At 48.9% G+C, this 16088-nt stretch overlaps 1 protein-coding gene across 1 annotated transcript in view; it reads right to left on the bottom strand.

Annotated features, from left to right (window-relative positions):
- The window catches only part of LOC119565290 (collagen alpha-1(XXV) chain-like), a 40140-nt gene extending 25391 nt beyond the window's left edge, over positions 1-14749 (bottom strand). Inside the window, exons 1-13 of the mRNA XM_043547335.1 lie at positions 14709-14749; positions 13695-13772; positions 12993-13019; positions 12143-12196; positions 11355-11426; positions 10681-10740; positions 9086-9121; positions 5365-5409; positions 4972-5007; positions 4385-4429; positions 3337-3372; positions 2110-2145; positions 741-773 (exon numbers count right to left, since the gene is read on the bottom strand). Of these exons, the coding sequence (XP_043403270.1) occupies positions 741-773; positions 2110-2145; positions 3337-3372; positions 4385-4429; positions 4972-5007; positions 5365-5409; positions 9086-9121; positions 10681-10740; positions 11355-11426; positions 12143-12196; positions 12993-13019; positions 13695-13706 (492 nt within the window). The 5' untranslated portion in view covers positions 13707-13772; positions 14709-14749. The remainder of the gene's footprint in view (positions 1-740; positions 774-2109; positions 2146-3336; positions 3373-4384; positions 4430-4971; positions 5008-5364; positions 5410-9085; positions 9122-10680; positions 10741-11354; positions 11427-12142; positions 12197-12992; positions 13020-13694; positions 13773-14708) is intronic.
- Positions 14750-16088: the final 1339 nt, after the last annotated feature.

The raw sequence follows: 16088 nt of genomic DNA, 5'->3' as shown, positions 1-16088 counted from the left end.
AGAATCATCGTTGATCATGTGTCGTTACATCCACACCTTGAATACAGCTTCCATATGAGGAGAGACCAAAAGGACTGGGACTGTTTCACTTAGAAAAGAGACTACGGGGGGATATGCTAGAGGTCTATAAAAATGATAAGGGTGTGGGGAAAGTGAATAAGGAAGTGTTATTTACTCTGTCACACAACACACAACCAAGGGGTCACCTAATGAAATTAATCGGCAGTTGCTTTAAAACTAACATAAGGAAGTACTTCTTCACACAACACACAATCACCCTGTGGAACTCATTGCCAGGGGACGGTGTGAAGGCCAAAACTATAACTGGGTTAAAAAAAGAATTAGATAAGTTCATGGAGGATAGGTCCATCAATGGCTATTAGCCAAGATGGTCAGGGTCATAACACCATGCTCTGGTTGTCCCTTAGCCTCTGACTGCCAGAAGCTGGGACTAGACACTAGGGGATGGATCACTCAATAATTGCCCTGTTCTGTTCAGTCCCTCTGAAGCATCTGGCCTTGGACACTGTCAGAGAAAGGATACTGGCTAAATGGACCACTGGTCTGACCCAGTATGAGAGTTCTTATGTTCCAATCTCGGTTCACTTGAGCTTTGTCATTTCATGAGACCAGGTCTCCATATAGCCCAGGAATCTCAGTGAGTAACATGGTACTCAGCCCTAGTCTTCTTAGGCAAAGGTCTCATGCAAGTTTAACATTGTGCTGCTTAGTTAACTTACTCTGGCACCCTTCTTGCCTGGAGGTCCAACAACCTAGGAGAAAAGGAAGCCACATAAGTGTCCTCTTTATTTAGAGGGATGGATTTCCTTGCCATAGATGGATATTAGAATCATAGAATCATAGAAGATCAGGGTTGGAAGAGACCTCAGGAGGTCATCTAGTCCAAACCCCTGCTTAAAGCAGGACCAACCCCAACTAAATCATCCCAGCCAGGGCTTTGTCAAGCCGGGCCTTAAAAACCTTGAAGGATGGAGATTCCACCGTCTCCCTAGGGAACCCATTCCAGTGCTTCACCACCCTCCTAGTGAAATAGTGTTTCCTAATATCCAACCTAGACCTCCCCCACTGCAACTTGAGACCACTACTCCTTGTTCTGTCATCTGCCACCATTGAAAACAGCCAAGCTCCATCCTCTTTGGAACCCCCCTTCAGGTAGCTGACGGCTGCTATCAAATCCCCCCTCACTCTTCTCTTCTGCAGACTAAATAAGCCCAGTTCTCTCTGCCATATTCAGATCATGTTACACTGGGGTTTTATGGAGGTGGAGGGGGGACAATGTGGGGGGGACACAACTCAAGTTTCAAAGCAAAATAAGCTCAGTCTACCTCCATTACCCCATTACCCTATAGGACCTTGTACCCCGTGTTTGAGTGGCAAAAGCCGACTCCTATACTGTATCCAACACCAGAAAGGACTATAGGCCTGGTCCAAAGCCCATTGAAAGACTCCCATTTATTTCAATGGGCTTTGAATCAGGGCCTCTGTAAGCCCAAGTGTGGGATCCAGAGGTAATTCACCTTCAGGGCAGCGGGGCCAGTTAACTGGTCAAGATTTACCCAGAACAGCCCAAGGACTTTAATTACACCAGGGCTGAGCCTCGATGGTTCCAGCAGGCCTCAGTATCTCTCAGAATAAATGTAAGTGCCCTCGTAGTGCCAAAATCAGCCCTGTGCTAACTCTCATAACAGGAGATCAGATTAAATGGACAGGATTAGACTACAAAATCTCTGGGGCCAGGATTGTCTTTCTAGCACCAGTCTCAATGCGGCCCCAGTCTTGATCAGGGCCTTCCAGGAAATAGCATATTACAGAAGAAATAGCAGTAATCACTCATGTGGAACTGGCTTTCATAATTCCACCACCAAGGAGCCTGGTTTTCAGAAGTCAGTGCACCCCGTGGATCCAGGTGACTTTAACAGTGAGCGTGAACAGACAGTTCAGTAAGACTTCCCTAGTTCTTTAGCTGTTCACGCTGCCCGCCGGAAAGCTGTGCGCTAAGCGACACAAGCCATGTCTGGATTGTACACTGAGTGATGCAGTATCTATTGCGCAGGGGGGTTACCAGAACTACTGTCCACTCATAGTTACCCCCATGGCCGGAGCACCTGGAAAGCCCTGACTTCCCTGTAAGGAAAGATTAAATACATAAAGTTAATAGTTAGAAAATTAAAAGTTTTTATGCTTAAAAAAGCCTAAAGCATCATTTCTTAACCCAGCCCCCAGCTCAGGCACAGAAGGACAGAAGTAAAACAATAGGATGATGCTTGGGGCCCTACCAAATTCACAGTCCATTTTGGTCAATTCCACGGTCATAGGATTTTTTAAATCGTAAATTTCATGATTTCATCTATTTAAATCTGAAATTTCATGGTGTTGTAACTGTAGGGGTCCTGACCCAAAAGGAGGTTGTGGGGGGGGTCACTAGGTTATTGTAGGGGGGCAGTGGTATTGCCACCCTTACTTTTGCGCTGCCTTCAGAGCTGGTCTGCCCTGTGAAATCTGTATAGTATAGGGTAAAAGTATATTAAAGACCAGATTTCTTGGTCTGTGACGCGTTTTTCATGGCCGTGAATTTGGTAGGGCCCTAATGATGCTGTATGTCTTTCATTGGCCCAATGAGCAGACACTGTAATTATGAATGACTATGATGAATAAGAATGGTCACTGGCACAGGGAAAGAGAGTGAGAGATGTACACTATCGGCTGGGGGTTGGGCATTCACCTGGGATGTGGGAGACCAAGTTCAAGTCCCTGCTCCAGTTACTGTTTACACTAAGTGGAACAGGTTGAGAGAGCTCTGCAGCAGAATAGCCAATGGCCCGGTCGCCTGAGAGGTGGGAGACCCAAGTACAAGTTTCTTCCCCACAATAGGCAGAGGGGGGAATTGAATCAGAAGGGGGGAATTGAACAAGGGTTTCCTATATCCCAGGTGAGCACCCCTAACTACAGGACTAAAGGAGACCCCACCGCTACTCATTTTGTGAATGTAGTTCTTTTAAAATGCCAGACATTTTTGTTCGACTCAAAATGGATTTTTTTTCTATTTGCCGAAATTTTTTTTGCAGTTTTCCGATTCGGTTTGGCCCAAAATGAATTTTTTTTTAACAAAAATGTTGGAGCTGCCAGCGAACTGAAACATCAGTTATTCCCCGGGCTCTTCTTGGAACACACTGTATCAGAAGAGAGGAAACTTGTAAAGGCAGCTAAACACAGTCACTATTTTAAGGCTGTTATCTGATTGTCAGAAGTCCTGACTCCTGTTCTTTGCCCTGGCTCCTCGATCTAAATGACCCCCACTGCCCCCATATTACTTACTTGGTCTCCTTTCTGCCCCACCATTCCTGGAAGACCCTGTAAAACATCAAAGGAACATTTCCAACAGGTTAAAAAAATTTCAGTCATTTAATTCCGGGGTCCCAAAGGGACCACATTGTACAGCAGGGACAACAGCAGTGTCAAGTCGTGTCTTCATGGGACATTTAGCCATTGGCTTCTCTGCCAAGACTGCTCCCAAAAAGGGGGCTAAACATGATGATGATTTTAATCCCATGAAAACTCGCCCATTAGGGAGTGGAATGAGATCACCAGATCCCGGCACACAGGCTACCCATCAGCCATCAGATGGGAACATTTATCCTGAACCTGGGCCCTATTTAAATAGGGCGACCTAGAAGTGATGTGCTCTATGTCCCACTACCAGGCTTTTCAACACAAGCAGGCCCCACACCATGCAGTAGTCTTCTTTGGGGACCTCCAGCCAGATCCACCCGCATGTACAAATCTCACTAGAAATTCTGTTCTCATGAGATTTCCCACCCAATTTTTAACGGTCAGAAGGTTGAATACAAGACCAGAAGGCACCCATACAAGCACCCACTCTGCGGGCTTTTGGGGGCAAGAGAGAGATCTGCCAGTCCGTAGGAAACCTAAATCAAACTCTGAGACACCCAAATGTCACCACCTCCCTGCCATTCCAGGAGGCTAAAAGGGGATGGGGCTAGTCTTCAACCTGAATGCAGCCATTGCAGACTCACGTTAACGAAGAGCCTGATTCTCATTAATACCAGGTTTCTTTCACAGTATTCTGGCAGGTAAAAGGCCCACTTTAATGCCCTTTTACCCAGAGTGGCATAAAGGGGCATTCATGTAAATGAGAGCCAAGCAGAGCATCTGTAGCAACAGGAGATGCCAAACAGAGACTACAATGTTTGCAAGAGCTGTGGCAAGTGGCTCCAAAGGCATTGCAACATTGGGAAGGAGCTGGCTCTGCGATGGTCTCATCAAGAAAGGGTTTGGGTTGGTTCCATTTGTTACATGCAGGGTCATTCTGACAGCAGCTTGTCAAGCAACTTGATTGGCTTACAGCAATTCCTTGAAGTCCCTTCGGCCCCATTTCTCCACGCTCCCCCTGCAAGCGACAGAAAATACATAGAGGTATTAGGTGCATAAGAGTTGCCAAAACAGACCAATGGGTCCATCTACTTCAGCATCCAATCTCTGACAGAGCCTCAAAACTGCAGAGGAAGTCACCTTCAGGGGAGATACCTTCCTGTCCCCAGCTGGTGATAAGCCAATATCCTGAAGCATGAGGATTGATAGCTTATTTTTATCCTAGCTGCAAATGCTAATAAAAATGCCCAATCTTATTTTGATCCTTGATTTAATAATTAAATGAAAATGCAGAAGGAATGTGACTTTGGGGTTTGTAAAACAACAAATATGCATGGGAAATATTCCTCAAAAGAAAACTGAATGCACATTCAACAGGCTAAGACAACTCAGATATTGGGCTCAGTTCTGCTGCCAACCACACTGGTTTTAGACCAGTGTAACTCCACCAAATTTATCTTTGATCTATACCAGTGTAACCAAGAGCAAATCAGGCCTATTCTCTCTCCTCTCCTATGTCCAAGCATCATTTATTTCTATCAGTTTAAGGACCCCTCTCACCTTCTCCCCTTTGACACCTGCTTGGCCTTTTTTACCCTGGAAAATGAAAGATGCTTTTGTTAAGACAAAGATCCATTTGCAAAGAAATATCAACCAACGAACAAGCAAGCCCTGCACTCTGCAGGAGAAAGAGCTTTGGATATTCCTCCTCCAGGAGTTTGCAAAGCAAGAGAACAAATATATCTTTGTTTTAATATCAATAGACTTTGCATTCATATATTGCCCTTCAGGTGAGGATTTCAAAGAGCCAGACAAACAATAATTAATTCTCACAATATTGTGTGTATTATGGTAACATCAGCTGAGATTGGGGTCCCATTTTATCGGGGTAGTTTGGGCTCTAAATTCACTGCATTTTTTTTTAACTTTGATTTTGGTTCACCCAAACCCTACCTTTGGGCCAGTCAGTCCTTCCTCTCCAGGCAATCCTGGTTCACCCTAAACAAAAACAAAAACAAAATGTATTTCCCTGACTGTCCCATGTAGTCAGTCCCCGAAAGAGCTCATTAAAAACACCAGTAGTTCTAGGCCTAAGGCCCCTTACAGAAAACACTCAGTCACACTTTTTGCTTTTCTTAAAGAGGTGCAATTGCACATGCAAAAATGCCCACACAAGTGCATGCCCACATTTGTGCACACAGTACCATGATTGCACATGCAAAGGGCAAGTTAGAGATGGCTGTTTGAATGTGCAAATACACAATTCCCATGCATTGTTATAAACATGCACTTTTCCACAGGCAAGCAGGGCTTGGCCCTCAATATTGTGTGTTGGAGGGGCAGTTCTTTAGAAAGCAAGTTTTCCATTCGCTAGACAAGACGGTCTGAAGTGAGTCACATGTCCGTCTCCCAGAGCCGCTGCTCTGCAGAATCCTCTCCAAGCAATAAGCCAGTTGATGCTGGAGAGGCAGGGAAGAGAAACTGTGATAAGAAGATTGAATTAGCCAGACCCGACCATTGGCCAGTCAGGTTCGGTATCCTGCCTACAGCAGTGGCTGACATCCCATGCTTCAGGGGGTGGGCAACGGCTCACTCAATCATGCATTTAACTACTCATTCAGCGCTACATGTAGGGGCCTGGAGATCTTTCCAGCCCATGGAGGTGACCACTTCATGCCCTGAGATTTGATTATCTTTCACATACCTAAGCCACTCTCAGGGTTTTTTTATTACATCAAGAAATCATAGTCTTTGACTCCCTGATCCTTGTCCAGCAGTGAATGTCACAGGCTAAGACATCGATGTTTTCCTCACCCCTGGGCAGCAAAATCCTCCCCACTCTCCCCGAGTCACTTCCCCAACAATCATTGCCGCCTGTTTGTGCGGGGCCTCTGTCATGTACATTTTGTACCCGGTAGGGCTGCTTACCAGCAAGTCAGGGTTCGGTACCAAATATGGACTGGCTGCAGGGCTCCCTTCTCAGAGAGATACACACCAGATGTGTTCACTAGAAGATCCTTTAATGCATTGCCAGCAATGGCTGAGGTTAGCTTTAAAAAGGTAGGTTGCTTAGTGGCTGAACAGTACGATGCAGTTTAATATGCCTTTACTGACACTTTTTGCCTTCCCAGCCTCCACCAGGAACTAGGGCTGCCAACTTTCTAATGGCACAAAACCGAACACCCCTGCCCCGCCCCCTGCCCCGAGGCCCCGCCCCTTCACTGAGGAGCCGCCCCTACTTGCTCCATCCCCCCTCCCTCCGTTGCTCGCTCTCCTCCACCCTTGCTCACTTTCACAGGGATGGGTCAGGGGGTTAGGGTCTGGGGCGGGGGTGGGCTCCGGCTGGGGGTGTGGACTCTGAGGTGGGGCCAGGGATGAGGGGTTTGGGGTTCGGGAAATGGCTCTGGGCTGGGGTAGCACGTTGGGGTGTGGACTCTGGGGTGGGGCTGGGGATGAGAGGTTTGGAGTGCAGGAGGGGGCTCCAGGCTGGGGTTGAGGGGTTCAGAGTGTGAGAGGGGGTGCAGGCTCCAGCTGGGCGTGTGGGCTCTGAGGTGAGGCGGGGTGAGGCCAGGGGTTTGGGGTGCAGGTGGGGGCTCCGGGCAAGGGCAGAGTGTTGGGGGGGGGTGCGGGCTACAGGGAGGGAGTTTGGGTGTGGCAGGGGACTCCAGGCTGGGGCAGGGGGTTGGAGTCCGGGAGGGGGTTCGGGGTGCAGGGTCCCGGCAGCGCTTACCGCAGCTCCCAGGAAGCGGCCACCAGGTTCCTGCAGCCCCATGGCACATGAGTGACCAGGGACGGGAGGCTCCACGCACTGCCCTCACACCCACAGACACCACCCCCGTAGCTCCCATTGGTCATGATTCCTGGCCAATGGGAGCTGAGGAGCCGGCACTTGGGGCGGGGGTAGTGCGCAGAGCCGTCCTGACCGCCCATGCGCATAGGGGCAGCAAGGACCTGGGGGCCATTTCCGGAAGCTGCACAGAGCTAGGGCAGGCAGGGAGCCTGCCTTAGCCCTGCTGCGCTGCTGACTGCACTTTTAACAGAGCGGTCAGCGGTGCCAACTGAAGCTGCCAGGGTCCCTTTTCGACTGGGTGTTCCAGTGAAAAAAACAGATGTCTGGCAACCCTACCAGGAACCTAGGGATTCCCAGGCTGGATCAGAGCAGAGACCACCAGATACAGGACTCGAAGGGATCTCTGTGTCACTGAGTCCAATCCCCTGTTATCACAGGAAGCCACGTCATATAGTCCTATTCATAAATGTATCAAGCTCCATCTTAAAACTACCTAGGTTGTTTGCCCTCCACTACTGCTGTGGGGAGGCTGTTCCAGAACTTTACTCTTTCTGATGGGTAGAAACCTCCTTCTAATTTCCAGCCTAAATGTATTCATGACCATAAAATCATAGAAGATTAGGGTTGGAAGAGACCTCAGGAGGTCATCTAGTCCAACCCCCTGCTCAAAGCAGGACCAACCCCAATTAAATCATCCCAGCCAGGGCTTTGTCAAGCCGGGCCTTAAAAACCTTGAAGGATGGAGATTCCACTACCTCCCTAGGTATTGGTAACCCATTCCCGTGCTTCACCACCCTCCTAGTGAAATAGTGTTTCCTAATATCCAACGTAGACCTCCCCCACTGCAACTTGAGACCATTACTCCTTGTTCTGTCGTCTGCCACCACTGAGAACAGCTGAGCTCCATTCTCTTTGGAACCCCCCTTCAGGTAGTTGAAGGCCGCAATCAAATCCCCCCACACTCTTCTCTTCCGCAGACTAAACAATCCCAGTTCCCTCAGCCTCTCCTCATAAGTCATGTGCCCCAGCCCCCTGATCATTTTCGTTGCCCTCTGCTGGAATCTCTCCAATTTGTCCACATCCTTTCTGTAGTGTGGGGCCCAAAACTGGACGCAATACTCCAGATGTGGCCACACCAGTGCCGAATAGAGGGGAATAATCACGTTCCTCGATCTGCTGGCAATGCTCCTACTAATGCAGCCCAATATGTCGTTAGCCTTCTTGGCAACAAGGGCACACTGTTGACTCATATCCAGCTTCTCATCCATTGTAATCCCCAGGTCCTTTTCTGCAGAACTGCCACTTAGCCAGTCAGTCCCCAGCCTGTAGCGGTGCATGGGATTCTTCCATCCTAAGTGCAAGATTCTGCACTTGTCCTTGTTGAACCTCATCAGATTTCTTTTGGCCCAACCCTCCAATTTGTCTAGGTCACTCTGGACCCTATCTCTACCCTCCAGCATATCTACCTCTCCTCAAGGCTTAGTGTCATCTGCGAACTTGCTGAGGGTGCAATTCATCCCATCATCCAGATCATTAATAAAGATGTTGAACAAAACCGGCCCAAGGACTGACCCCTGGGGCACTCTGCTTGATACTGGCTGCCAACTAGACATTGAGCCATTGATCACCGGTTTCTACCCATCCAATCTTTTTTTGAGTTTTGCTGGATTCTTGGCCTCAATGTCATCCTGTGGTAAGGAGTTCCACTGTCTGATTATGCCTTGTGTGAAGAAGGATTTCCTTTCACTGGCTTTGAATTTGGGGTAATGTCATTGCATTCAATGCCACAAGGAATGTCCCTCTATCTTCCCCATCACAAGACCACCACCCCTTTCCAACCACCCTAGCACAGGTTCAACTTGGATGCATGTTTTTAATACCCACCTTTTGTCCTTGTGCTCCGGGTGGCCCCATTTCCCCCTGAAAAACAAAGCGAGAAGAGAGCTCAGCCTCTAGGACTCATTGCTGGCTCCTGTTCTCTTCTTCATCATCACCACCCTTCTGTGTTTCTCTCCTTTTTCAACTACAGCAGCAGTGCATGAGTTTCAACAACACCTCTCCATTGTGGTCCAGCTATTTACAAAGGGCTGATTTCGGCAACACCCGTCCCATCTCTCGCCTATTAGATTGTCACCTCCAACGGTTTGGTAAATCCAGAGCCCTCAAACAATGAAGACACAGGCGTCCTGCAAGAGCAATTCCTACCAGCTGTTTAGGGGCAAAGGGCAGGATTCTGGAAGCCCAAGGAGGATTTTTGTGCCACAAGACCAGCTGCACAGAAACTCCAGGCACTGCCTGGCAGAGCAGGGATTTGGGGGTAGAACTGGTGGACCTGCCACCAATCATTTCCCTTGGCATTGGGGGAGGCCAGATGCTGCACAGGCTGCAGTGGACACTGTGGAATAGCTCCTCTTCTGTTCTATGGCCTAGGTGCCTTCCTTCTCTACAGCCCCACTGAAACTCCCCAGAGTATAGGCCATGGGCTCAAGCTGCTCATCAGGACCAGTGTTTGGGCATTAATGCCAGTGCAGGTCAGACGCTAATTGGCTCATACTGACTCCTCCCCAAGCTGGAACACCGCAGGCACATGGTGCTCACACCCAGATGAAATTCTCTCCTACCTCTGAGAAAATAACATCCAGTCCAAGTCTGACAAACGAAGCTGCATCTACACTGGGCTTTGCTGCCAAACACCTTGTGATTGCTGGTTTAGTTCTACTGCAGTAGCCACACTGGGTACCAAGGTTCCCACTACCACTGGTGTTTTAATCACTGAGTCCTCCCACCCTAATGAGAGAAGGTCTAAACGCCATGATAAAAAGGCTGGTGGCCACTGACGCCTTGTCTGCACTAGCCTTCCCACTAGAGCTGGTGGAAAAAAGCAAGAGGTTCCACAGAAAAATTTGACAAAAATGGAAAAAAATACATATTTCAATTTTTGGCAGAAATTTGGACACAGGGCTTCATCTCCCAGGATGCACCACGATCTCCCCTTTTGGAGAAAGGAGGCAGTACATCATAGGAGTCCCTGGCCATGGTGCTTCATGGGAGATGTAGTCACTCTGGGGAGCTCAGCCCATAGAGGAGAATGGAGACATGAGGCCAGTAAACTATAACTCCCATGAGGCAATGTGGCAGTATGTCCAATTTGAAATATGTCGGTTTCAGTCAAAATATTTAGGTCTTCTGACTGAGAAATATAGAAATTTTCCTGTGAAAGCAGATAAATATTGCTCAGGGAGGTCTAGCATGAGTGTATCTAGGCAAGCTGGGAATCACACCCCTATCTTCAATTATGGACATAACCTGTGATCATCTAATCTGACCTCCTGCAAAACCCAGGCCATAGAACTACAAGGACAGATTTAGTTTTTCGGTTCAGTCTGTTAATAACTACATCCAGAGCACTGAAGGAAAAGGGGAGGGACAGAGGTTGCCTATTGCACATGTACAAACCTGGCTGCAAAGACTAAACATACCTTTCCTCCTTCTGCTCCCTTAAAGCCAGGTGTGCCTGGAATGCCAATCCCTGCCTCCCCCTGAAAAGCAAGCACAGCCTAAGTGAAGGTAACACTCCAGAGGGAGAAGGGAGAAAGGAGAAAAAAAGAAAAAGAAAAGAAAAGGCGAGACTATAACTGAAATCAGTCCTATCTACAGCAGCATCTCTGAACTCCCACTGGTGGCCAGCAATTTAGTGCAGGACCATTTTGTCTGGAGAAGTGTCTGTTAATGTAACCTCAGCATTATAGGGTTGTATTTCTAAGGTCAGCCTAAGTTGCCTGGAAAGGGAGACATGTTAAGAAAAGGACTGTAGAGGTTTCAAGTGAACTGTGAAAGAGGATGGGGATAAAGGAGGCAGGGACACCAAAGGAGGGCATCCCGTGGGAGAGGAGAAGGTCCTGGCATCTACAGTGGCCAAACCTTTCAGATGCACAGATAGGAGATGAGTCAGAGGAACAGGGAAGGCTGGCTAGACAGACAATGTCTATTCTATTCCATGATATTGGCTGCAGCAAGTCCATGGAGCAGGGGGAGACATGGTGACACTTCTCCATCCTCCTCGCACTTGGTCCATCCTGCCATTACGGCAACTCGGCTATTTCTGTCCCCTTTGGGCAGATGAAGAGTAAAGACATATTACATGAGTAATGACCTTTTCTCCCCTTGGCCCGGGAATTCCAGGAGCACCATCCAGCCCGAGAGGGCCAGGCAAACCGGCTTTCCCCTGCAAAAGAGGAACAGAATGTGCTTCAACACAGTGCCTGTCATGCCCAAGGTATTTAGGGTTAGTGCCAAGCCAAATGATAAAAATGAGGCCCCACGAAGCGCTGGGAATTAGCTCATACAGCATCTTAGCCAGTGAAAGCTGTTGCCCTCCACAGAGGGGAGTGTGACACTACCCAAAGGCACCTCACTCTTTGGCTTTCTCTGCTACCTCCAGCTTTTGGGCCTCTCTCTTGGCCAGCTCTAACTGCAGCACTCTTCCGGATGCTTGTCATAGTCCATGAACCCAACTCTTATCCCCTCATTGTTTTGACTGCAGCTTCCAGGCCACAGTCAGCACAGAGGTTGTCTAACTCCAGGTTGGGACTGGGTTACGTCTCCAGTTTACTCATCCTGCCTTTCCCTTTGTTCTAGCTCCCTTACCGGAAATAAACAAATGGAAAATAACAAACCGTAACCTTTTGCTTCACCCGTTCCCAGCCTTCTCACCTTGGACTCTCTTAGTATCTATGTTATCTGGTGAATAAATTCCGGGAGCATGACCCATGGCTAACCAGTAAACAGGGTGTAGATCCTGCCGACTACGCCTCCGCGACATTTCCCAGGAGTCCCAGGATGTATTGCTCTCCACCCACCCTAAGCGACGGCCTGCATCTGACAGGCACTGTCTGGCCCAAAGCGACTATTGGTGAAAGTTCAGCACCAGTCTGTACTCACGGTCTCTCCTGCATCTCCCTTGTCACCCTTGGCACCGCTTTTCCCGCGAGGCCCCTGTATAATGCATGAGAGACTCTCACCACCTGGAACAACACTGCACGTTTCCAGGAGCCGCCCTCAGTATCAATCATGTGTCCAGTGATTCATGCTCATGCATTAAAGAACCTTTCGGATACAATGGCACCCCAGAGACCCCTTCAGTCTGCCACAGGGCACAAGCTGCAGTGGAGACCAGCAGTACAGGGGAGAATCATACTTGACTTACTGTGTTATTGTGGCCAGTGATGGTGGCAGGCCTATGGTACTTGGGCAGCTCCCTCCCTGCACCATATATACACACACACACGCATGCACACCTACTCCTGACTGGTAGCCATAGCAACACTACCAGCATCACCAGACAGATCGGGGAGCTGGCGGGGGGGTGGGGGGAGGAGGGGAGAGGGAGGGAGGAGACCAAAAAAAAGTAAATGTCTCTTCTTGGATACGTCCCCAGGCTGAGCGTCACTGGGGCATGTATTCATAGAATCATAGAACATTAGGGTTGGAAGAGATCTCAGGAGGTCATCTAGTCCAATCCCCTGCTCAAAGCAGGACCAACACCAGCTAAATTCAATCCATTAGGCAGCTTAAAAATAAAATGCAGGGCTGTCAGTCAGACAGACATGTTGCATGCAGTTTGGTTGAAGCCATGTTGGTCCCAAGATATTTGAGAGACAAGGTGTGTGAGGTAATGTCTTTTATCGGACCACCCCCTGCTAGTGAGAGAGACAAGTCAGGTCTGACAGACACACACACACACACACACACACAGAGGGGATGAAACTAGGAGTAAATCTCAGCTACTTACTCTACCGCCGGCATCTCCAGGCTCACCCTGAAACAGAGGACAGAGAATGATACAGCCTCAGAACAAGACAGGAGCGATCACGTTTCCTTCTCAGGGCCCCCTCCCTCTCTCACTTTCCGCTGGAGCCTCCTCTCGAAGATCTACGCAATCTGGGCTGCAGTCTGCCCCCACTGGGATCGTTCTGCCCCACGCGTGTGAGGGGAGCCGTCTCCCACATTTGCACCCACCATTGTCCTCAGCTCAAACTGCCTAGAAGGTGGCTGAGTAGGGAGGCAACTATTGACAACGGCACTGTGCACACTGGAAGCTGGGCTTAAATATTTCACCTGAACAACGGAACCACCCCCAGATGGTAACAACTTTCACTCACTCCTGTTCCAGGCTGCATTCAAACTGGCCCACTAGGTCCTCTGAAACTGCAGTTGGACCCCAATGTCTTGTGATGAGATGTCAGATTACAGAGAGGGGCCTGATCCTGCACTCACAGATGTCACCGGTAAAGCCCCCATTGGCATCAATGGCACAGGATTAATTTATAGATGTCTAGGAGGCCTGACCCCTCACTGTGTGATAGGCTGGGGGATGTGGATTCCCCCTGCCTTGAGAAGGATAACCCCCCTAGTTACCCCGCATTCAGCACACGCCCCCAGGTGTCTATGGCAGAGCAATGCAGATGAATGGCCAGCTCACAGTCACACAGACCTTCACAGACATCCCAGGAGGTCCCTGTGGCCCTGGTGGTCCTGCTGCTCCAGGAACTCCCGGCTGCCCTTTCTGCCCCTGAAATGATTCAAGCCAAACATTTGAGAGACACAAATGCTCTACCCCAGTGACCTCTACTCCCACTCCTAGCAAAGCTGAGCAGCGTATGGGCCTAGAGTAAGTGCCCGTGTCACTCAGTGGCGACCTCTCTGGCCAATCACTGAGCTGCACGGAGAGACACTGAAGGAAAGACATCCATAACCCTGCTCTCAAGAGGACAGAGGATGGCTGCAGTGAAAAGAGATGATGAGGGTACAGCAGGAAACACAGAGGGAACAAGATTATTTAGAACATACACATTGAGATCCATGCACCCAGCACTGAAATGCTGCCACCTCTGGGGTGAAAGGCAGCAGCTGGTTAATAGCACACAATAACACTGCCAGCAGCTCAGGCCAGGATGTGAAGGAGGATTTTGTATCTCACTGAAATGACAAGGGGGGGACTTTAAGAAGCCAGAGAGCAGTTACCCAAACTGTACTTCATCAGGATGTGGGGGTTAACAATCCTAATCGTACACAAAGTCCTATGAGATCCTTAACAACCACATGTGGCCAGGCCCACATCCAGCAGCACAGTGCCCTCTAGTGCTGACTCAAAGGAAAGAACGCTGCCTCCCAAGTCACCAACACCTGTACAGGAGACTCCCAGGAAAAGGAAAGCACTGACCTAGTCAGCTCGTACGTTGCATCCCTTTCTCCCCTCAGTGCACCTATTTTTCCTGTTTTGTCTAAGCTACCTGGGGTAGGGTCTGTCTTGTGCTATATATGCATGCACAGAGACTAGCACAAGGGGGCCCCGATCCTAACAGAGACCCTTCGGCCACTACTAGGCTACAGATAATTCTAAAGGCCTGGCTGCCCCGGTCGCGTGATCTATGGTGACCACACACCATTTGGAGACACCGACCGCAGAAGGGAGGTGGGTTATACCAGACGTCATGCGTTTACTCACAGGAGAGCCTGGTTGTCCGTTTCGGCCAGGAATCACTTCCACCCCTCCCAGAACGTAGCCCGGTTCCCCCTGCACAACGGGAAGCAGCACACACAGCAGTTTACTGGGGCGTCAGGAAGCTTTTCCGCTCAGATTTTCATCTGAGGAAACCCTGAGAACTTGCTCGGTACACAATTACACATAGGAAACCGTAGGACCAGATTCTCAGCTGGAGTCGGTCCCCAGGGTTCCATTGACTTCAATGGAACTTCACCCATTCGTGCCAGCTGAGGCAATGGTCCCGACTTCCTCGCTCTTCAGTCAGTTACTCTATTGCTCCAGAGGCTGTTAGACAGACAGGCAGGCAGGCATATAAACAATCATCCCCAAAGGACAGGGCTGATGCAAACAGCTTCATTGCCAGACTGGATACAGACTTTATTGGATACAGACTGGCTAACCTAGGGAGGAGGGCTTTAAACTAGGTTTGATGGGGCAGGAGACAAAAGCACACAGGTAAGGCAAAAGCATGGAGATCTGGGAGAAGGGCTGTAATCTGGCCAGAGCATGGGCTATTATAGCAGGGATGAGGGAGAGACAAGAGAGAACCTAGGGGGAAATCAAATCCGTAAGTGAGATGTCTGTATACTAATGCGAGAAGATGGGGAATAAACAGGAAGAACCAGAAATGCTAGTTAATAAACACAACTATGATATAGTTGGCATCACAGAGACTTGGTGGGATAATACACATGACTGAATATTGGTATAGAAGGGTACAGCTTGCTCAGGAAGGACAGGCAGGGAAAAAAGGCAGGAGGTGTTGCCTTATATATCAAAAATGTAGACACTTGGACCGAGGTTGAGATGGAAATAGGAGACAGACTTGTTGAAAGTCTCTGGGTAAGGATAAAAGAGGTAGAAAACAAGGGTGATGTCATGGCAGGGGGCTATTGCAAGTCACCAAACCAGCAAGAAGAGATGGATGAGGCTTTTTTCAAACAGCTAATGAACTCATCCAAAGCCCAGGACTTGGTGGTGATGGGGGACTTCAGCTACCCAGATGTCTGCCGGGAAAATAACACAGCAGGGCACAGATTAGCCAGCAAGTTCTTGGAATGTATTGGAGACATTTTTTTTTATTTCAGAAGATGGAGAAAGCTACTGGGGGGAGGCTGTTCTAGGCTTGCGTTTGACCAGTACTGAGGAACTGGTGGAGAATCTGAAAGTGGAAGGCAGCTTCGATGAATGTGATCATGAAATGGTAGAATTTATAATTCTAAGGAATGGTAGGAAGGAAAATAGCAGAATAAAGATAATGGATTTCAAGTATGCAGACTAACAAACTCAGGGAGTTGGTAGGTAAAATCCCATGGGAAGCAAGTCTAAGGGGAAAAACAA

Source organism: Chelonia mydas, chromosome 1 (assembly GCF_015237465.2).
Source record: "Chelonia mydas isolate rCheMyd1 chromosome 1, rCheMyd1.pri.v2, whole genome shotgun sequence".
Lineage (NCBI taxonomy): Eukaryota > Metazoa > Chordata > Testudines > Cheloniidae > Chelonia > Chelonia mydas.
The sequence above is the reverse complement of the archived record's forward strand: the minus strand, read 5'-3'. Positions and strand labels throughout refer to the sequence as shown.